This window comes from Puntigrus tetrazona, chromosome 20, assembly GCF_018831695.1.
Source record: "Puntigrus tetrazona isolate hp1 chromosome 20, ASM1883169v1, whole genome shotgun sequence".
Classification (NCBI taxonomy): domain Eukaryota; kingdom Metazoa; phylum Chordata; class Actinopteri; order Cypriniformes; family Cyprinidae; genus Puntigrus; species Puntigrus tetrazona.
In genome coordinates this window covers 5,032,862-5,054,661 of record NC_056718.1, presented here as the reverse complement: position 1 = coordinate 5,054,661, position 21,800 = coordinate 5,032,862, and the positions used below count along the sequence as shown (strand labels likewise).

The following is a 21,800-nucleotide window of genomic DNA, read 5'->3' as shown; positions in this document are numbered from 1 at the left end:
ACCGCTGGGGGTGATTAGCACACCCTGAAGACTTTACGCTAGCAATGGCCAGCTTCAAACAATGCTATCCTCTGTGCGAACGCATGCGTGTGTGGGATGGAGAAAGTGTTTACTTTGGTTCACTATGCCTCTGGGTGCTCATGCGAATGAAAGAGAGTGTGTGTGGTTGTCTTGTGCCGACCGCGAGCGCGTTTAACGCGCCAGAAAAGTCGATATTCACCTCTTATGGCTTGCGAATTGGAGGTCAGGACGAACAGCCGTATGAGGCTGAAGCAGAGCGGCGAGAAATCGTGCTCCCAGATGACAGCCGGAATTAACAGCACTTTACCGTAGCCGGAGAGCAGAAGCGCCTTCAAGAGCGGGGCGAGTTTTAGAGAGGAACCACAGCAGCGCTGCGTCGTCCAGAGAACGAACAACACACCTGCGCAGAACACGGACAACTCTAGAAAGACACAAAGAACACGGGACTATCAGGGCGACTTTCCGCGTCGTGACATGATTTTAGTGACGATTACGTACATGTTTCACTTAAGGTGCCATTATGCTAAAGTGACAAACGCATTCTCAGTTTCTCATTACTGTATTGCAACCTTTTGCATTACGGCGATAAAAATAAGAGTAGTACATAATAATTAGGAAAATGAAAACTATATTATCAGGGGAGCTATTGTTTTCGTGATGAAAATTATGTTGCATTCTCACGAATGGAATAAAATTCTACCATATTACAGTAAAAAAAAATATGCAAAGTAATTACTTAAAAACAACAAATGCTAACATTATTTTTCCAGTATTTTTTTTTAAGGAAATTAACACATATTGAGCGATGATGCATTCAACAGATCGAAATGTGTATATATATATATATATATATATATATATATATATATATATATATATATATATATATATATATATATATTAAAATAAAAATCGCAGTGAAGATACTGGTGCTACAAAACTACAAACCCCTAAATGCATAACCTCTAACATGCATTGTCACCTAATAACTCATTTTGTTTAATAATTCTGATATGACAAACAATGATTACCCAGCGCAGCCACTGCAAACATGCAGTAAAACTCCCACTCTTTAGTGTAACGGATGATATCAGCGGGGTCATTGCTCGGCTGGGACCCCTGCAGGAGGGACCAGCGCAAATACGCCTCGCACAGCAGACAGAACACACACAGCTTCCAGTGGATCTGCAGAGAGAGAGAGAAGAACAGAGGACGTGTTCACAATATAGTATTTTGTATACTATTTATGCCGTCTGTACTCGGCACGCGGCATACAAACTTCATGCGTGCATATATAAAGCTGTTAAAAAAAACTGAATATAAAAGTTTCGCTTACATTGATCTCAGTGTTGAAGAGGATATGTCTAAAGGCCTGGATTTTGCATAAAGTGGCATCTATCAGAACAATAACTGGATCATATTCTATGTATTTGTCAACCGGTTTCTTGCATGATTTCTGTAGAGAGAGAAAAGTCATCAGTTAGATTACATTTTGAATGACAGTTTATGAATGACAACTTATGTTAGCTAAAACACTGATTTTATTGTATATGCACATTTTTAAATGAAATATTTGTTTTGGGGCACTTTCATTATCCTGATGATGATAGTATGTATGTATGTATGTATTTAATTTATTTAAAATGTACTCGCTGTCAATAACAACAATAGTTTACACTATTGTAACCGGGGGACCGTATTGTATTGGGACCGTATTTGTTCTGGGCAATAATGGTGAAAATGTTTTTTTTTTGTTCGGTTTTTACAGCCAAAAACAAAACAAATATAAATACAAAAGTAAAATTAACTGAAGTAACAGAGAAAAACCGCCGTGCTCTTCGTCATGTGCAGTACTTCAGGCCTATGTTGTGGGCATGCTAACCTCAACAGAACAGTCAAACCAAACAGGAAACTCTACATTTTATGATGCACTCACACATATAGTGATCTTCAGTATTCCGTTGCTGTAATCTCGATGCAGCTCGTTTGCATCTTCGTTACACTCGACGCATTTAAACAATCCCGGTGCCATTCTCCATATGACAGCATGAAAACACGCCTACTGCTTCCTGAACCCTTTATAAGAGGCGGGGCTTATTGGGCTTCTGACGGGAAACGTAGTTTTTTTTCTTCTCCTCCGCCACTGTCGGAAGTATGGGTTTAGTTCCACGCAACTACATTACCCAGAATACACAGATCCTCACCTGCTCATAACATTACTCACAACATGGCACCTGCTGGCGGGGGTGTTGTGCTGGTGGCTCTGTCGCTACTGTACTTATGTGGAGCTATTTTATCCAGCGAGTATTTCTCCACCTTGACTTTATTCAACAGCGACCTTCACAAGCACGGCTGCAGCTCTCCGGCCGAGTGGGAGGAGTATGCGGCGGACTGCGGTGAGCTTCTGCCACGTCCTGATGTATATAATGTGCATCTGATTCACTCTCTTCCGCTTAACGTTACAGTGACAAGAGCTTGACGGGATCATACATGCAGAAACTCACATCATGCAGCAGAAACTCATGTTATAAACCCAGAAATACTAAAAACGCTTGTAGAAACTGCTATAGATCATGCATGCAAAACTCCGGTGATTCATGCACGTTGTCTAACTACTAAATAAACATGCAACATTAACGTTTTATTGGGTGCCACTGAGTTCAAGATTGGTTTTAGCAGATGTAGCTTGGTTATGATCGTGGTATTTGAAGTAAGTGAAATGAGTGCCATGAAAACACAAATTTCACTGTTTCAAAAAAGTTCACTGTTTTATTGCCATGGTGACTTGGTTTTCTGTTTCAGGTTGTGTTTTCATTCAAATGAGCCTTGAAATGCAATCCTAGTAAAACACAATGAAAGTGAAGAACATAATGTAAAAGAACGTAACGTAAAGAGGTAATGTTAGGTTACCTCTTATTGGCGAATTGTTTAATAATTAGTAGTTTTGTGATAATGGAACACAAAACCATTCATAATGGTAATTATTTTTGAAAGGCGAAAAAACAAGCTTTCGACCGATGTATGGTTTGTTAGGATAGGACAATGTTGGCGGATGTCTGAAAAAAAAAAAAAATATTGGAAAAATCGCCATTGAAGTTGGCCAGATGACGTTCTTAGCAATGCGCATTACTAATCGTTACGAAATGTGCAAAATAATATCTTCATGGAACATGATCTTTATATAATATCCACATTTTTGGCATAAAATGAAAATGTATAATTCTGACCAATACAGTGTGTTGTTGGATATTGCTACAAATATACCTGTGCCACTTATGAATAGTTTGTAGTCCAGGGTCACATTTCATGCCATTCAAACTAACATTACGCAATCTTTCATTATGGATACAGATGCATGATGCGATATGAAGACAACCGTATAGATGATAAAAAGCAGAAGAAGAAGGACTATTGTGCAGCTTACTACGTAATATCTAAATATTCAAAGGTTGATTTAATCAGACATTCTGGTGCGTTGCCACAAGTTTATATTTCGCAGCTAGCCAAATTACGCAAATGATGAAATCGAAAGTTTGTTGGCATCTTTAAAATGATAGTTCACCCAAAAATTTAATTCTGTTATAATTTACTGATGGCAGCCATTTACTTCTGTAGTATTTTTCCATACTGTGAAAGTCAATGGCAAGGCAGTGATCAAGATGGTGCGCTGTTTTGAAAACAACACTCGTTACGTTAAGTTCAAGCCAAAGTGATTTGGTTAGCCTTTTTGTATCTGTCACATCCGGTGATGTTTTTTTTTTTTTGGTCCGACAGAGTCGGCAATCCTGCAGCTGGAGGATCCGGACTGTGAGGAGGGGAGCAACCCGCCCTGCGAGTCCATCTTTTCACTCAATGCAGAGAAAATCCTCGTGAGTTGTATTTGCATTTCGTTGCGCGGTGTTAAAGGACTTGTTCAGGCCCGAATGAAAATTCTGTCGTTCTTTATTAACTCTCGTTTCGGCTTGCTTTTCTTCGAACACAGACGTGAACCCGCGGGAGAATATTGATGAGTGACTGGGTTTTGGGTCCGTTAAGCTCTAAAATCGTAAAAAGCACCATAAAATATGTTTTAATTGCTGAATTTTGCCGTTGCAGTTTACAGTCCCCATTCATTTTAAGTGCATAAAAAAGGGACGGTGGCATGTTAGTATACTATGCACATTAGTTTTCGTTGAAGAAAGTCGTAAAGTGTGTGAATGGTAACAGAAGTGAATATTCCTTCAACACCTGCTCTTTAAAAAGCGTATCAAGCCAAAACCCAAACGCTTCCTATCCAGCACGAAAAAAAGTCCTCCGTAATTGTGGGTCTCTTTACATTGTTATTGCGACCAGTGCTGGGTTGGATTGATCGCTAGAGGTTGACCTGCTTCCTGACACGTTTGTCTTTTTCCGTCACCGCAGAATCAGGCGAAGTTGTTTGTCGAACAGCGTCGGTTTCCTTTCGCTGTGGAAAACCAAAACACCAATGAAGAACTCGGTGCGTATCATGGTGTTTTGACTTTGGTCTTCGGCTGACGTGCTCCGCCAACGCTGTTTTGTTTCTCTTTCAGCCATTGGCTATGTTCTGATTGGGAACGGCCTGTACGATGAAGCTATCAAGCACTTCTCGTTACTGCTGCAGGTCAGTTGGAGTAAACATAATGACACAACATGAAATCAGCTCCGTCCCCCGTTTAGCTCCGTGATTAAATTTTCTAGCTTCGTTGCACATGATTTAATAGTTATTCCAAGTAATAAAAACATATAAATGCAAAAAGGTTTCAAGGTTTCTAACTTGTTAAAAGCTTTCACATCCTTGCGTCAAGCTCCGGTCTTGTAATATTCCTAGCTGATTATCACTGTAACTGACTACCGTTTTCTTAAAAATGCAAGAATAAGATGAAAGCAAGTGTAGAATATGGTTTGATGTAGTTTATGTGGCTATTAAATAAAATAAAATAAAATAAATAATAAAAAAAGCTCATTAAAATCCATTTGCGCCGCTATTGCTTCTTGTATTGTGTTTTTTCCGTTAATTAGACAGATTTAGACAGATCATTTTATGTTGAAATATTGGTATATCAGTTATGTACAGTGAAATGAATATGAACAGAAGCACTCTACCTGAGGTTGAGTAGTATTGCACAAGAGGTTGATTGTATGGCAGTTATGAACTTGTTATGAGCCCTTTTTCACATTCTCTGTCTTAAGGGAGATCCTGAGCTGGTCAGTGCCATCTATGGACGGGGAATAGCTTACGGCAAAAAGAGTCTGCAGGTCAGTCTTTCTTTTTTTACATCACCAGCCAAACACTTAGAATAGATAAGAAGTCTCTTAAAACTAGTGCTGTCAAACAATTAATTTCATCCAAAATAATATGTTTTGTTAAAACAATATGAGGTGTGTGTGTGTGTGTGTGTGTGTGTGTGTGTGTGTGTGTGTGTGTGTGTGTGTGTGTGTGTGTGTGTGTGTGTATATATATATATATATATATATATATATATATATATATATATATATATATATATATATATATATATATATATATATATAATCCACACATCCAGCATATATTTACTTGCTTAATATTTACATGTATTTTCGTGTATATATTTTTATTTATATAATTTATATTATATTTAAATATAGTTAATATAAAGTTAACATATGTATGTATGTGTATATATATATATATATATATATATACACTGTATATATATATATATATATATACACTGTATATATATATATATATACACTGTATATATATATATATATACACTGTATATATATATATATACACTGAATGCTTAATATTGACTAATCGTTTGACAGCGGTTTTAAAATGTAACTTTTTTTTTATTTGACAGCTTTCTGCAGCTATTATTCCAGTCTTCATTGTTACATAATAGACAGTTTAGGGTTAAAAAAACATTTTTGATTGCATAATATATGTGTGAACCATGTGCACTTATTATGCATTATGTATCTAAATACATATACTTTCACGTACATATTTAAGGAAAATGTGTTATGTTTTATATGAAATATATTTATATATGATGTAGATTTAGAAATATTAATATTGTAAATATGTAAATACTTTCAGTATTTATTGTGTGCATCTTTATATATACATAATATATGTGTTGATTAATTGCATCGTATGTATGTATGTATGTTTGACAGCTCAAAAAAGAAAATGAGTAAGGAAGCTTTCAATCTGAGCACACATGACAGGAAACGATTTCTTTAAATAAATGCTGTTCATTGAACCTTCCATTCCTGAAACGAGCGCCACAGCTTCCAAAAAATATTGAGCAAGAACTGATAATTGAGCACAAATCACAAATGATTAATCGAGCAGCAGATTTCTGAAGGATCACTCTGAAGACTGGAGTAATGATGAACATTTAGCTTTGCATAGCCTTCTTTGATCATAATACTTTTGAGCACTATAACTATATGCGCAGTTTTAGTCAGAGAGAGTTCTACATAAAGGAATCTCTCTCTCTCTCTCTCTGAAGGACATAAAGAACGCAGACTTGGCTCTCTATGAGCTGAGCAGAGTGATCGCCCTGGAGCCCAGCAGACCTGAAGTGTATGAGCAGAGGGCAGAGGTGAGGAGCGAGGGATTGACTTCCTTTAAATGCACTTCAAACGACTAATTACGACCGTTTATAAGGTGCTTAGTGGTAATAATGAGCCGTGCGATTTCAGATTCTGTCTCCTCTGGGCCGCATCAGTGAAGCTCTGTCTGATCTGACCAAAGCCATACAGCTGCAGCCTTCAGCCCGGCTCTACAGACACAGAGGAACGCTGCTCTTCATATCAGAGGTACACACACCACGTCAGCGTGCACTTTGATTTTGACTACCTCTGTTATAGATCACTTTATATAATGTCCAAAACGGACAGATCTGTCTGGGTACAGAGTCCAGAAACCTCATGATTGTCAGCTTGAACACAAGTGAAGATATTTATTATCCGTTTGAACAGTAAATTGATGCATTATAAATACTACAGTGTCCTTTTTTACTGTTAATGTGACTTATCTTTTAGTTTTTTATGGCTTTAGTATTACTTAGTCACTTAATTTGGCACAGAACCTTTGTTGGACTAATGACATTTTTGACTGTATACTTTTTCTTTCATATTTCAATTCATATTGCAACTTACGAATTGCAAAAAGAGCCCATTTCTCTCTCTTTTTTTTTTTTTAATCCAACCGTTGATTAAAAAAAAAATAAACAAGAAGATTATCATTTACAGTGCAGGTTTTTAATGTGTACAGTATGTTCTGGCTTGTTAATTATGTAGTTATTTTACAAATAACATTATTAAAAGGAATATACGCTACCTTTTGAAGATTTGAGGTCTGTAAGATTTTTTTAAAAATACTATAAATGTCACCAAGGGTGCATTTATTTGATCAAAATATAGTGAAAAAAAATTCAATTTTAATATAATTACTGTTCTCATCATTATTATTCATGTCTTCATATGAACATTAAATCAGCAATGATTTATGAAGAATGAAGGAACATTTATCATCATTATCACTGCTGGAGCTGAACAGAACTGATGTGAAATGATTTATTTGCGTGTGTGTAAAAATCTTTACTGCCATTTTTAATCAGTTTTAATGTATCTTTATGATTAAAGCTATGAATGTACATTTCTTACGTTTCTTTATATTGTTCGAAATACTTACAGATACCTTCCTTTTTCTCCTTTTTCTCGTCTGTCAGGATTATATGGCAGCCATGGAGGATTTCCAGCAGTCTCTAGAGCTGAAGAAGAACCAGCCCATCGCTATGCTCTATAAAGGCCTGACTTTCTTCCACAGGGGCCTCCTTAAGGTAAATAAAAATCACAGATGTGTTTCTTTTGTGTAAGTGTAAACCAATCCGGAATGCCCTGGATGTAATAACTGGACTGCAACGCTGCAAAAAGTTCAAAAAGACCATTTGACATGTTTTGCAAAAGACTATATTTAAATGATGTTTTCTGCGTGCAGGAGGCTATAGAGGTGTTTAAAGAAGCTCTCAAACTGAAGTCAGACTTCATAGATGCGTATAAAAGCTTGGGTCAGGCTTACAGGTGAGCTGCTACTGACTCATGAGGATTTTAATAGTCGGTTTTTCAGATGTTTCAGACATTTGTGTGTGTGTGTGTGTGTGTGTTCAGGGAGTTGGGTGATTTTGAGAATGCTATGGAGAGCTTCCAGAAAGCTCTGTTACTGGATCAAAACCACATCCAGTCTCTCCAGCTCAGAGGAATGATGCTGTACCATCATGGCAGCCTGCAGGAGGCCATCGGCAACTTTAAGGTGTGTGTGTGTGTGTGTGTGTGTGTGTGTGTGTGGAATGATGTTGTGTTTATCACTTTGTTGTCAGGAGTAACATGAAGTACAATAGATATGAAGTAGATGTTTACTTAATGCAATGAATGTTAACATCAAAATGTTTACATCAGAGTTCACTCAAAAATGAAATTCTTTTGTCCATCTTTGAAACACAAAATATGTTTTTAATACAACCTGAGAGATTTCCGTTCCTCCATCACAATGTCCATTGCACCAAACGTTGATGCTTCAAAAAGACATTGTAAAAGTAATCCACATGCATCAAAATGCAACTGAAGTTTTCATTCACGTGTAAACATTGATTTATTTTTTTTCAGCATGCGTAGATCATGCTGAATATGGTAAACAGAATCTCAAAGCACTTTGTCACGTAACAACCAATAAGTTAATTTCTCTTGGAAAAACTCCAAAGTCCTTCTTTACGATATCAATAACATTGATTTTCTTTTTTTTTCCTTTTTTAAGTTTATTAAAGTCACATGATAGTTTTTCTTTTCAAAACAGTATTTTTCATGAGAATGCTACAGGTTCATTTTTTCCATATTATTTCGTTCTCGCATTGAAACTCAAAATGAACACATTTTTGAGTTATCCCGGTCACTTCTGGTTTGTGTTTCACGTCTGGACTGGTGTGGTCTGCTGTCGTGAGCTCAAAGTCCTGTGGCTGTTTGTTTCAGTGGTGTCTTATCACGGTCTCTTTCAGAGATGTCTGCAGCTGGAGCCCTATAATGAAGTGTGTCAGTACATGAAGGGTCTCAGTCACGTGGCCATGGGCCAGTTCTACGAGGGCATCAAAGCTCAGACTAAAGTCATGCTCAACGACCCTCTCTTGGGACAGAAAGCCAGCTCTGAGTATCTCAAAGTCAAATATCTCAGAGGTGAGAAATTATGTGTATAATAATAATTTCCATTAGATTAACAAACGTTACACAATCACTAGTTCTTATTAGCTTCAGTATCTGTGTTAGCTAGATAGATAGTGTTATCTTGTCTAAAGAATCGCATCCAAAATTGTTTATATAGTATAGTTGTGTGTATATTCATTATTTATATATAAATACAAACACATGCATGTATATATTTATGTAGATAAAATAGTTTATTTAATGCATTTGTATATATATATATATATATATATATATATATATATATATATATATATATATATATATATATATATCCAAGAATTTAAAATCTAACAATATTTGAAAAATGATCTAAATTTATGCTGTATGTGTGTGTATTCATACAGCACTAATTATTACAATCAAATACATTTTATTTATTTAAATACATAAAGCACTTTAATAACATGATGCTTCAGAAATCATTCTATGACTTGACACTAAAGAAACATTTCTTCTTATTATTGTTTCTATATTAAAACAGTTGTGCTGCTTCAGAGTTTCTTGGATAAACATGCTATTTCCTTTTGTTGATGATCATTGATGAAAAAAAAACAGTTTTTGTGTGTGTGCAGTATAGTAATTATATATGTATAGTAATTGAAGTGAATGAAAGATAAATTATATTAAAAAAATTTATTTAGATAAAAGGCGTGTAGTATTCAGATACTGATTGAAATATGAATTGAATAGTGTGTGTTGTATGCCTCTCTCTCTCTCTCTCTCTCTCTCTCTCTCTCTCTCTCTCTCTCTCTCTCTCTCTGTGACAGAATACTCCCGTTATTTACACTCTCATCTGGATGTACCGGTTGCGGAGTATAACGTTGATCAGGATTTGCCTGGAAACTTTAAAAACCACTGGGCAAAAAATCTCCCCTTCCTCATCGAGGACTATGAAGAACAGCCTGGACTTCAGCCTCATATTAAGTGAGTTTAGATGCAAACCTTTGTGTTTTGGGCATCACATCAGATTAACATGATTGGTATGTTTTTTTTCATCGCGTAACCTTCGATTCCCTGCTTGTTTTTGTGATTGTAGAGATGTTCTACCTCAGAACTTTGACAGTTACTCTGCTGAAGTTCAGAAGCTGATCTGTACGGCGGATCACATCGGTGCACTGATGCAGTACGACACGTCAGGCTTCTTATCAAACCTCAGAATACACAGAGGTCAGAGCTCTTTAAATAATACTAACTAAATAACACAATCATACTTTCGTTGCATAAAGAAGTTTCAATGATTAAATGGTAACACTCTACAATAGGTGTTATTTGTTAACATTCATTTATTAAAGGGGTCATATGGTGGCATTTCACGTTTTCCTTTCTCTTTAGAGTGTTACAAGCTCTCGGTGCGTAAAGAAGATCTGTAAAGTCTCAAAACCAAAGAGATGTTCTTTTTAAAAGTTGACTTGTACACACCCCCCTAAAACGGCTTGTTTGAGCACGCCCCCACATTGCTACATCACAAAGTGGGGGCGTGTTTTCGTAACCTTTTTTATGTTGGCGATCAGAGAGCTTTAAAATCTTTAAAGAATAGTGATACAAATAGCAATATAGAAATGATTAAATTGCTAAATAAAGAAAAAATAATAAATCATGTGGTCCAACCTTCAAAATCAGTTTATCACATTTTCTTAGCACCTTGAATACACGACCAATCATTAGTTCTTAAGTAGAATTGTCTAGGTTCATGTTTTTTATATCACATATCATGGATTATTAATTCATAAATAATTTTTTCCCAAGTTTTATAGTAGTTGCACCACAGGACATTTTTTGCAATATCATTAAAAAGTCAAAAGCTATGATAGTTTTATGCAGTTTTTAATAAGCAATAAGCTGTGATTTTACTTCTTTTTTTCACTTTTAAAAATAACAAATTGATTACATTTTTAACCGAAAATATCAAAATGAACTGTAAATAAAAAAAATAAGTAGCATGCTTATCGTAGATACTTGCGAATTACGTTTTCAGTGTTGTCTTGTGTTTTGCGTTGTGTGTGTGTGTGTTTTGTGTAGCGATGGGCTTGGCCACCATAGAGGTGATGCAGGCCATGCAGCGCACCTGGAGTAACTCGAAGGTTCGAGTCAACGGAAAGACCAGACAGCTGCAGTGGAGAGACATGTTTGACATCGCAGTGAAATGGAGAAGGTCAGATTCCAGCCGGCGTGCCTGAGCTCTTCTCACGCCTCTGTGGAGGGTGTCACTAAGGCTTGATGATTGATCTTTGCTGGTGCGTGTGTGTGTGAGCAGGATTGCAGATCCAGACCAGCCTGTGCTGTGGTTGGATCAGATGCCTGCCAGGAGTCTTAGCAGAGGATTTAACAACCACATTAACCTCATCAGGTGCTGTATCTGCCCTCAACCTGTCGTTTGCTCTGTGAAGCGGCCAGCCTTAACCGCTTAAGAACTTTGTTTGACTTTTAAGGGCTGTTCGCACCAAGGGTGATGACATGAATCATGACGAAGATTTCTCGTTGACCTCAACTGTAATGAAGGAACGACATCGTTATTAATTGTTGTAGTTAATGTTAGTTCACAGTGCGTTAACAAATGTTAACAAACACAACTTGTGATTTTTATAAAGCGTTACTGAATGCTGAAATCAGCATGAACCAAAAACGTATAAATGCTGTAGAAGTATTGTTGTTTTTTTTTTGTTAACTAATGAACCTTATTGTAAAATGTTTCTATTAATTTTACTTTGACACGTTGCAGCAGTGATACTTCTTTTTTACAATCATTATTATTAGTAGTAGTAGTATTAATATTAATATTAGTATTAATATATTTTATTTTAAATGTATATTATTGATTTATAATCACAACTGCCGGCCATGAATGTAGCATTTTTTTTTTCATCAATTAAATTTTTCCCTCAAATCGTGTTCATGAAGAAAATATACCATACCAATATTAAATAGGCCTAGTATTGTATATGGTAGTATTGGTATCATTAATGATGATTCTGAACAGAGAAGATGCAGTGAATTTTTTACACCTCAGGTCTGAGCAGAGTATAAACAGTTTGACTTCCTATTAGAATAAAATGAAGCAATCCTGTTCAGTGAAGCAGCTTTGAAAGCTCACGTCTTCGACTCTGGTTGTGAAGACACAGCTCATGGCCTTGGGCCCGATCCTGGCCTGTCACCTCACTTCGTGCGGCCTACGAGCGCATTTCTGAAACATACAAGAGAAATGTCTCATTTAGTGCTTCTCTTGTAAACATTAACCCTTTAACCCAACAAGCATTAGTATCATTAGTATTACAAGCATTAGTGTTATCACATCGCTCAGCGCTCGTCATATATCACAGTTATTTAAGGCTTTTAACACGTAATGTTTATTTTTAACCTGTCAGCATAGGAGCCGGACAAATAGGTGCTGCTCACAGAGTTAACACTTGCTTTGGGTGTTTTATAGTGTTTTCATTGTTTGTTTGTTTGTTTTCTCTTGTTTTACAGAGGCCAGATTATTAATATCAGATATCTGGAGTATTTCAGTAGTATTCTTAGTTTTGTAAAGGAAAGAATACTGGTTTATCATGGGTAAGTTTCTGTGTGTGTGTGTGTGTGTGTCTCTGTGTGTGTGTCTCTGTGTGTGTGTGTGTGTGTGTGTGTGTCTCTGTGTGTGTGTGTCTCTGTGTGTCTCTGTGTGTGTGTGTGTCTCTGTGTGTGTCTCTGTGTGTGTGTCTCTGTGTGTGTCTCTGTGTGTGTGTGTGTGTCTCTGTGTGTGTGTGTGTGTCTCTGTGTGTGTGTGTGTGTCTCTGTGTGTGTGTGTGTCTCTGTCTCTGTGTCAGTGTGTGTGTGTGTGTCTGTGTCTCTGTGTGTCTGTATATCTGTGTGTGTGTCTGTATATCTGTGTCAGTGTGTGTGTGTGTCTGTGTCTCTGTGTGTGTGTGTGTGTGTCTGTATATCTGTGTGTCTGTATATCTGTGTGTCTGTATATCTGTGTGTGTCTCTGTGTGTGTGTCTCTGTGTGTGTGTCTCTGTGTCTCTGTGTGTGTGTCTCTGTGTGTGTGTGTCTGTCTGTGTGTGTCTGTGTGTGTGTGTGTTTATTTATTTTGGGAGGCAGAGTAATTTTTCAAAATATACTAACAAAAGCTTAACACAGCTGTTTGTTAGTTCTTTCATTTATTCATTTAATAACACACCCCTCATCAATTCACAACTTTCAATTATCCGCAACATTATCAAACTGAATATTTTCAACATTTTTTGTCATTATTTTTCTTGAGCAGCATATTAAAACATCGAAGACTGGAGTAATGATGCTGAAAAATCAGCTTTGATCACTGAAAAATGTTTTTACTGTATTTCTGATCAAATATGTGCACCCTAGGGGAGCTTTAGAGACTTTATTCAATAACATAACAAAAATCTGCCTGTTTCCACACTTTTAAACAATATAGCACCGCTTATTTTATACCCTGTACATTCAGTCGAACACTACACCACTCGGTTATAAACTTTATTCATTATTCCTTCATTATTGTCACCTTATTTATTTTATTTATTTGTGCATCCATTCACTCACGTACGGTTTATCTTGTCTTCGTTGTCCATGTATAAGACTTATATATTGTAATAATTTTCATGCGCATGTTTTTTTGGTCCACCAGGGCGTATAACCCTCGGGGGCTTCAGGAAGTAAAGCAGGCTCTGGAAAATGTGAATAAAGTGGAGGATCTGCTGCCCATCATGAAGGTAACGGGAGCATTAAACATGACAAACGGTGCAGTTTTATTATCTTTATTAATCATTAACTGGATAAGTTGTGTGCTGAATGAAATGAAGTCATCTTTCTGGTTAGACGAGGTCAGTGACTTTTTCTAGGTCTACCAGCATGCTTTTTTTGTGTGTTTTCAAACGATTAATTGCAATTAATCACATGCAAAATAAGATACGTGCATGTATGTATTTAAGAAAAAGATGTTACATTTATATATTCATATGTGTATATATCTTCAAGATAGAAGCTGTACGTGACTTTATATATAAATAAAAAATGCACTCAATAAACACACGTATATTATGTAAACAAAAACGTCTTTAAGATGCTATTAATCGCGATTAATCGTTCTATTTATATTAGTGCAAGAATTAAGGCTCAAGAAACATTTACTGTTATTATCAATGTTGAAAACGTATATTGTTATTATGATGACCATGACATAATTAATTTTCAGGATTTTTACATCGGGATTAATTCCTACACGTTGAAAAGTATTTTTCAAAACGATAATCTCTCAATATTTTCAACATAAGAAACATAAACGTACCTTAAGAACCTTATTAGAATGATTTCCGAAGGATCACGTGACACTAAAAAAACTGAAGCAATGAAAATTCACTGGAATAAATATATAAAAATAGAAAATATTCCATTTAAATTGTATAAAAATTCAGAATATTAGTCTTTGCTGTTAATTATTTAAATAAATGTAACCTTGGTATAAGATAAGGATTTTATATTCTTTCAGAAAAATTGTATTTAAAATTAATTATTCCAAACATTTTACCCTGTATTGTGTCTGAACTGTATAAATAAGGCCATTATACATTTAAAAAAAAAAAATTTTTTATTGATTTTATTTCAGTCTTTCTTTCTTCGACGCACCATTCATATATTTCATATGACAATCCAAATTTAGTTCCCATTACTGAGTGTAAGTCATAGAAACAGCTAACACCCCCAACACGTGTGTAATCTAGGATCAGGTCAGATCTGTGAGAGAGCCTTTAATAAACACGTGTGCAGCCATTCCCCGTCTTTTTATTCACTGGCTCTATGATAATTGTGCTTGGTATCTGTCTAACATTTGCATTTGGGTTCATTAATAGACGTATTAAATAAAATAATAAATTCTCACGAAGTGCGTGAAGAAAGATTTTCTCTGATGCGCTTCTGCTTTTATGTTTTTATATCTGAAGCAGTTCAACAGTAAAACCAGAGACGGCTTCACGGTCAACTCTAAAGTGCCCAGTATGAAGGATCCTGGGAAAGAATACGACGGGTTCACCATCACCATCACCGGAGATCGGTGAGAATCAGACCTTCACAGTTCACCTTCTTTAGCACCTTCTTTTCAGTTTATGGGATGAAGCGGATGAACCTAAACGTTCATCACAGCAATAATTAATTCTACAGCGAATATTTCAAATATATAAAATATTCTAAATCACCCCCTTTAAAGAAATTTTGAAGCTGAAATTGTTCATTCGTTTATTTTTTTGATATATAATTGTATCAACTGGGAAGTGATTATTATTAGGTTATTTGTTATTAATCACATTTAATATAATTTTTTTAGTTTACTTAATATGTGTGGTGTGTATGTATGTATGTATGTATATATATATATATATGTATATATATATATATATATATATATATGTATATATATGTATATGTATATATATATATGTGTATATATATATATATATGTATATGTATATATATGTGTATATATATATATATGTATATATATGTGTATATATATATATGTATATGTATATGTATGTGTGTGTGTATATATATATATATATGTGTGTGTGTGTATATATATATATATATATATATGTGTGTGTGTATATATATGTGTATATATGTGTGTGTATATATATATATGTGTATATATATATATATATATGTGTATTACATGTATATATTTATATTCATATCATTTCTCTTATATATTAATATATTTCATATATAAACTTATCACATCTTTTATAAATATTAGCAAGTCTATTAGAAGTAATGTGAAGCATTCGGCTGTACTGTTTTAGCACGTTTTGTAGCTCAAACCACGTATAAAGGCCGCTTAGCAAGTTTTTAATGACCTGATTATATTTTGCTACCTTGTTTTGTGTCTTGTGCTGATGACTTTGTTGTTAGAGTGGGGAACATGCTGTTTTCGGTGGAGACTCAGACCACAGATGAGAGGACGCAGCAGTATCAGTCAGAAATTGAAGCGCTCTATAAAGATCTCACGGCCAAAGGCAAAACCCTGATGCTCTCCACTGAACTCGGGGTAAGATTAGCAACTGTCTGTCTCTGATTTCACAATCTCCTCTGTCTCCTGCTGAACCTGTAGCGCGACTGCTGCCGTGCGTTCATTAGTCACGTCTCTTGAAGCTAATATATTCAGCGTCACGTAAACGCTCCTGGCATCTGCACCTGTCTGACCTGTTACGCAGAGAGTCGTGGGAGATCTGTGACCTGTGTGTCTGGTCTCTCTCACAGGCTCACGCAGAGACCCTGAAAACACTGTTAAACCCAGGTGTCTTTGCATGCGTCTTAATGTTACTGCACAAAGCGGTTTTCATGGCTTTCATTTAGTTTGAATAATTAATCTGTACATAGCTTCCATAAAACTATTTTTAAACCACCAATATAATGATGCTTTACATATAATTTTTATAAGCATCTAAAAGAAATGAAAATAAACATTAGAATATATTTCTGTTAATTTGAGAAAAAAAAGAAAAATAAATGTGTGTATATATATATGTGTGTATATATATATATATATATATATATATATATATATATATATATAATTATTTATTTATTTTCATAGGGATAATACATTTTAATATATTTTTATATTATTATATATATTTATATTTATTATTCACAAATATTAAAAACAATCACACAAAGCACACTTTCTAATTAGAGATTTTAGTAAAAAAAAAAGCACTAAATTGCACTCTAAATTAATCCTAAATGCAAAAATTAAATATATAATAAAATTCAAATATAAAGCATAAAGTTAACGTTCTGATTTTTTTTTTTTTTTGTCAGCATTATTTTCCCCAAATTCAATCCTCCAATTTAATAACTATTGAATACAGACCGCAGTCGGAGAGTGAAAACTAAATAAACATACAACCTTAATATGTTCTCTCTCTCTCTCTTTTTTCGTAGGACGCAGATGCTGTGTGTAATTTAATTCTCTCTCTGGTGTATTACTTCTGTAACCTCATGCCACTGTCTAGAGGCTCCAGGTAAGAAAACTTAATAATGGTAAACAGGTTGGTAGGGCTTTAGGAAGTTGAATCTTAAAATTGAATGAAAATTCAATATTAACAGCTGTTAATATTGACGGGTCTACTTTTTAAATGGATTACAGTTGAATGAGAAAAATGAACGCTTCACTTTTTCCACTTTTTTTTGTGTTACAGCCTTATTCCAAAATGGATTAAATTCATTTATTTCCTCTAAATTTTACACACAGTACCCCATAATGACAAGGTGAAAAAAGAGTTTTTGAAATTGTAAATTTATTAAAAATAAAAAACCAAAAATCAAATGCACGTAAGTATTCACAGCGTTTGCTTAATACTTTGTTGATGTATCTTTGGCAGCAATTACAGCCTCGAGTCTTTTTGAATATGATGCCACAAGCTTGGCACACCTGTCTTTGGGAATTTTGCCCATTCCTCTTTGCAGTAGCTCTCAAGCTCTATCAGGTTGGATGGGAAGCGACGGTGTGCGGCCATTTTGTTCAATAGGATTTAGGTCTGGACCTTCACCGAGTTGTTGTGAAGCCACTCCATTGATATTTTGGCGGTGTGCTTTGGGTCATTGTCCTGCTGGAAGATGAACCGTCGCCCCAGTCTGAGGTCAAGAGCACTCTGAAGCAGGTTTTCATTCAGGAGGTCTCTGTCCATCGCTGCATTCATCTTTCCCTTTATCCTGACTAGTCTACCAGTTCCTGCTGCTGAAAAACATCCCCACAGCATGATGCTGCCTCCACCATGCTTCACTGTAGGGATGGTATTAGCCTGGTGATGAGCGGTGCCTGGTTTTCTCCAAACGTAACGCCTGGCATTCACTCCAAAGAGTTCAATTTTAGTCTCATCAGACCAGAGAATTTAGTTTCTTATGGCCTGAGACTCCTTCAGATGCCTTTTGGCAAATTCCAGGCAGCTGCTATGTGCTCCTTACTAAGTAGTGGCTTCCGTCTGGCCACTCTACCATACAGGCCTCATTGGCGGATTGCTGCACAGATGGTTGTCCTTCTGTGAGGTTCTCCTCTCTCTACAGAGGAACGCTGGAGCTCAGACAGAGTGACCAGGAAGAGTCCTGGTGGTTCCAAACATCTTCCACTTTCTGACGATGGAGGCCACTGTCCTCACTTTCAGAGCAGCAGAAATCTTTCTGTAACCTTCCCCAGCCTTGTGCCTCGAGACAATCCTGCAGACGATTTCTTTGTCTTCATGCTTGGTTTGTGCTTTGATATTCAATGTCAACCCTGTGATTTCATATAGACCAGTGTATGCCTTTTGAAATCATGTCCAATCAATTGAATTTACCACAGGCGGACTCCAGTTAAGCTGCTGAAACATCTCAAGAATAATCAGGGGAAACAGAGCGTAATTGAGCTCAATTTAGAGCTTCGCGGCAAACGCTGCGAATACTTATGTACACAGGATTTTTCAGGTTTCTGTTTTAATACATTTGCAACCCTTTCAAAAAATCACATTGTCATTATAGGGTATTGTAGGTGTAGAATTTGGAGGAAATAAATGAACTTAATCCATTTTGGAATAAGGCTGCAACATAAAAAAATGCGCTATGAATACTTTCCGGGTGCACTGTATATATCAGAACTCATGTTTCTTGAACTTTGGTAAATTGCTGTTCTTCTTCCAGCGTCGTGGCATACTCCGTGGTCATGGGAGCTCTGATGGCCAGCGGGAAAGAGGTGCTGGGCCGGATCCCGTCTGGAAAGGTAACATCAATGATTTAACGAGACACGTGACGCTTTATAAACGTCTACTGTAACACTTTACTCTTTCTGGTTTGGCCACCAGCTGTTCGATTTCGAAGCCATGACTACAGCGAGCCCCGATCGCTTCAGTAAGACCGTCAAGAGTTGGATGAGCTTAAAGAGGTGCGACTTCAATGTTTTGAGTCCGAGGCGAGTATCCCGATGATTGTAACTCACGTTCAGAAACCGCTGACGCTTTCTTCTCTCTCTGTAACTAGTTTGCCGAGCTGGTACCAAAACCTCCCGTCGGTTTCAGAGACGTTCCAGTTAACGAGGACCATGATTGAAGTTCTAAACACAGACTCGTCTTCGCACTGTCCCAAGAAATCCTGAACTTGAAACACCACGGATATATTTAAAACACAAAGGGCCATCTCTACTCAGGGCATCTTTGCTCACAGTCTTTACTTTTACATGGTTTTTACGTATCGAACATCAGAACAAGTTCTCTTTGATTTTAGCTTTTGCTTTCCACAAATATGGGGAAGAGAGTCGACTCTTTATTAAAATTTTAAATTAGAATTTGGGGTTGCCCTTTATCAACCAAAGTTCAGCAATTGCAAGCATAATCTGAGTTGGAAAGACAGCAGGACATGTAGCAGAATATAATTGAATAATATTATTTGTTCGTTGCGTTTCATTGATTCTTTCGCTGTTTTTAATTAAATTGCTGACTTGTTGCAGAGATGTCCTTTGAAGAGTTTATTAAGCAATATTCTGCAGCTCTGAGTTCCTTTCTGAATACTTGAACACAGTAGGGAAATACGTTTGGAAATGTTTTTGGTTTTTTTGAAAGACAGAAGTTGGTAATATTGCCATGTTCATTGTCCACACTGGCTTCTTTATCACTTTTGTTGTCTCTATTTAATGGCTCAGCTGAATAATGTGCGATTAGATTCTGGAGATGTTCACGTGACCTTAAACACTGGGAACAGTTGCGCCTCAATCTATAGTGACTCGAATCAAGAAAAAGTCATATTTTTCGTTAATCTTATACATCTTTGATTTTATTTTATGTTCTCAAGGGACCATTTTAAGTAGAATTTCAGTTTTCTTCTTCCTGTTGGTGCTTTTTGGCAAAGACTTATTTCCTTTATTTTCCCATAAAAAAGTATGAAAAACAGTGGGGGTGTTTTTCCATGAAGGGAAAATAAAGGAGGGTTCTTTAACGCACAAAAAAAAACTTGAAAGTGGAAAATCTGTGACTTAATTTGCTGGAACAGCCACAGTCAATAAAAGCAGTTGAATGAAACCACTGTTGTCATATTTAATGCCCTTTAAAAGTCTTTTTTTATGGACAAAATGTGCAAAAAATAAATAAATATATTTATGATGAGATATACACAGACACACATATGTATGTATATATATATATATATATATATATATATATATATATATATATATATATATATATATATAGATATATATATGTATATATGTATATACGTGTGTATGTGTATATATATATATATATATATATATATATATATATATATATATATATATATATATATATATGTATATGTGTGTGTGTATATATATGTGTATGTGTGTATATATATATATATATATGTGTGTATGTGTATATATATATATATATATATATGTGTAAGTATATATATATATATATATGTATATGTGTGTATATATATTGTGACTAGCGTCACACTGGTGGAGAATGCGGGCAAAAGTGTGAAGAAACACCGGCAAGCGATCTCGTCTTCCCCCTTACTTTTTTTTTCTTCTTGTCTCCCGTTTAGTTTGCCGTGTGGCGTAGCGCTCCTTCCCCGTCATGGAAGAGCTGCTACAAAGGCTCACCGAGATTAGCGTCCGCCAGCAACAAATCGTGGAACACCTGGCTACTCGACAGGGCGAAACGGAGCAGGAGCTCGTCGCCCTACGAACCGCCGCTGCCCAAAAGATTCCGCTACCGGACCCTCGAGCCCAAGCCACCAAACTGCTGCCAAAAATGTCTGCGGATGACGATCCAGAAGCCTACCTAAAAATGTTTGAAGCGACAGCCAACGCGGAAGGTTGGCACCCTGAGAATGGGCGCGGATACTAGCCCCCTCTTAACGCGCGGCGCAGCGGCGTATTTCTCCCTTTCTTTCGAGGCGGCAGAGGACTACGGAAGTGCGCCGAGAAATCCTCTCCGGCTCGGCCTCTCACCGATCGCAGCGGCCCAGCAGTTTCACAGCTGGGAGTATAACCCCGCCTCCCGCCCCGCGCAAGCAGCGGACCTCGCGCGCCTTACGCAACACTGGCTCCTCGGCGGGACCTCAACGCGAGTCAAGTGGCGGAGCGAGTCATGGTCGATCGGTTTTTGAGAGCCCTTCCCGCTCCCACAGACAGGCAGTCGAATCGCGGCCCGACCACAACCGCCCGAGCTCGTCGAGGCAGTGGAGCTGGCGGATGCGGCCCAATCTCGGGAGCCTGGGAGCGGCGCCGCGTTTTTCCCGGAGGGTGGTCCAGGAGCGGCGCATGCCGGAGGCGCGTCGAGACCAGTACACAGGCGGCGGTTCCCTCTCCACGCGATGAACCCATGCCCACGGAAAATCCGGTGCCCGCGTGGCTGGCGGCTGTATCGTGCACCACGAGCCACCCCAGGGAGCTCCAGAAGCCAAAGTCCGGGTGAGCGGAAACCCCTTCGGGCTCTACTGGACTCAGGCAGTGCCGTTTCCCTGGTGCGCCACGAGCGTTCTGGCCCCCCGACGGAAAAGAAAAGCGTTCATTCCC

At 37.0% G+C, this 21,800-nt stretch overlaps 2 protein-coding genes across 4 annotated transcripts in view; one reads left to right on the top strand and one right to left on the bottom strand.

Annotated features, from left to right (window-relative positions):
• arv1 (ARV1 homolog, fatty acid homeostasis modulator) overlaps positions 1-2,092 on the bottom strand; it is a 4,700-nt gene extending 2,608 nt beyond the window's left edge. Inside the window, exons 1-4 of the mRNA XM_043218680.1 lie at positions 1,958-2,092; positions 1,358-1,477; positions 1,053-1,206; positions 221-442 (exon numbers count right to left, since the gene is read on the bottom strand). Of these exons, the coding sequence (XP_043074615.1) occupies positions 221-442; positions 1,053-1,206; positions 1,358-1,477; positions 1,958-2,053 (592 nt within the window). The 5' untranslated portion in view covers positions 2,054-2,092. The remainder of the gene's footprint in view (positions 1-220; positions 443-1,052; positions 1,207-1,357; positions 1,478-1,957) is intronic.
• A 134-nt stretch (positions 2,093-2,226) lies between these two features.
• ttc13 (tetratricopeptide repeat domain 13) lies at positions 2,227-20,313 on the top strand. 3 transcript variants are annotated; one of them, XM_043220268.1, is made up of 23 exons: positions 2,227-2,417; positions 3,796-3,890; positions 4,423-4,498; positions 4,572-4,642; positions 5,212-5,277; positions 6,528-6,620; positions 6,721-6,837; positions 7,752-7,862; positions 8,021-8,103; positions 8,191-8,332; positions 9,072-9,246; positions 10,044-10,200; positions 10,313-10,443; positions 11,296-11,428; positions 11,531-11,623; positions 12,742-12,825; positions 13,899-13,983; positions 15,214-15,320; positions 16,178-16,313; positions 17,213-17,292; positions 18,944-19,022; positions 19,105-19,184; positions 19,280-20,313. In XM_043220268.1, the coding sequence occupies exons 1-23, from the start codon at positions 2,249-2,251 to the stop codon at positions 19,392-19,394; spliced, it is 2,478 nt and encodes an 825-aa protein (XP_043076203.1). In that variant the 5' UTR covers positions 2,227-2,248; the 3' UTR covers positions 19,395-20,313. The 3 variants fall into 3 exon arrangements, with proteins under 3 accessions (XP_043076203.1, XP_043076202.1, XP_043076204.1); XM_043220267.1 differs by having other exon boundaries at positions 15,211-15,320; XM_043220269.1 differs by lacking the exons at positions 4,423-4,498; positions 4,572-4,642 and having other exon boundaries at positions 15,211-15,320.
• Positions 20,314-21,800: the final 1,487 nt, after the last annotated feature.

What these genes read in the sequence shown, in the direction of transcription:
- ttc13 (XM_043220267.1), top strand. Translation starts at nt 2,249, where the DNA reads ATGGCACCTGCTGGCGGGGGTGTTGTGCTGGTGGCTCTGTCGCTACTG. An exon ending in AGAATACTGGTTTATCATGG is followed by an intron (nt 12,826 to 13,898) that starts GTAAGTTTCTGT and finishes TTGGTCCACCAG; the next exon opens with GGCGTATAACCCTCGGGGGC. An exon ending in AGTTGGATGAGCTTAAAGAG is followed by an intron (nt 19,185 to 19,279) that starts GTGCGACTTCAA and finishes CTCTGTAACTAG; the next exon opens with TTTGCCGAGCTGGTACCAAA.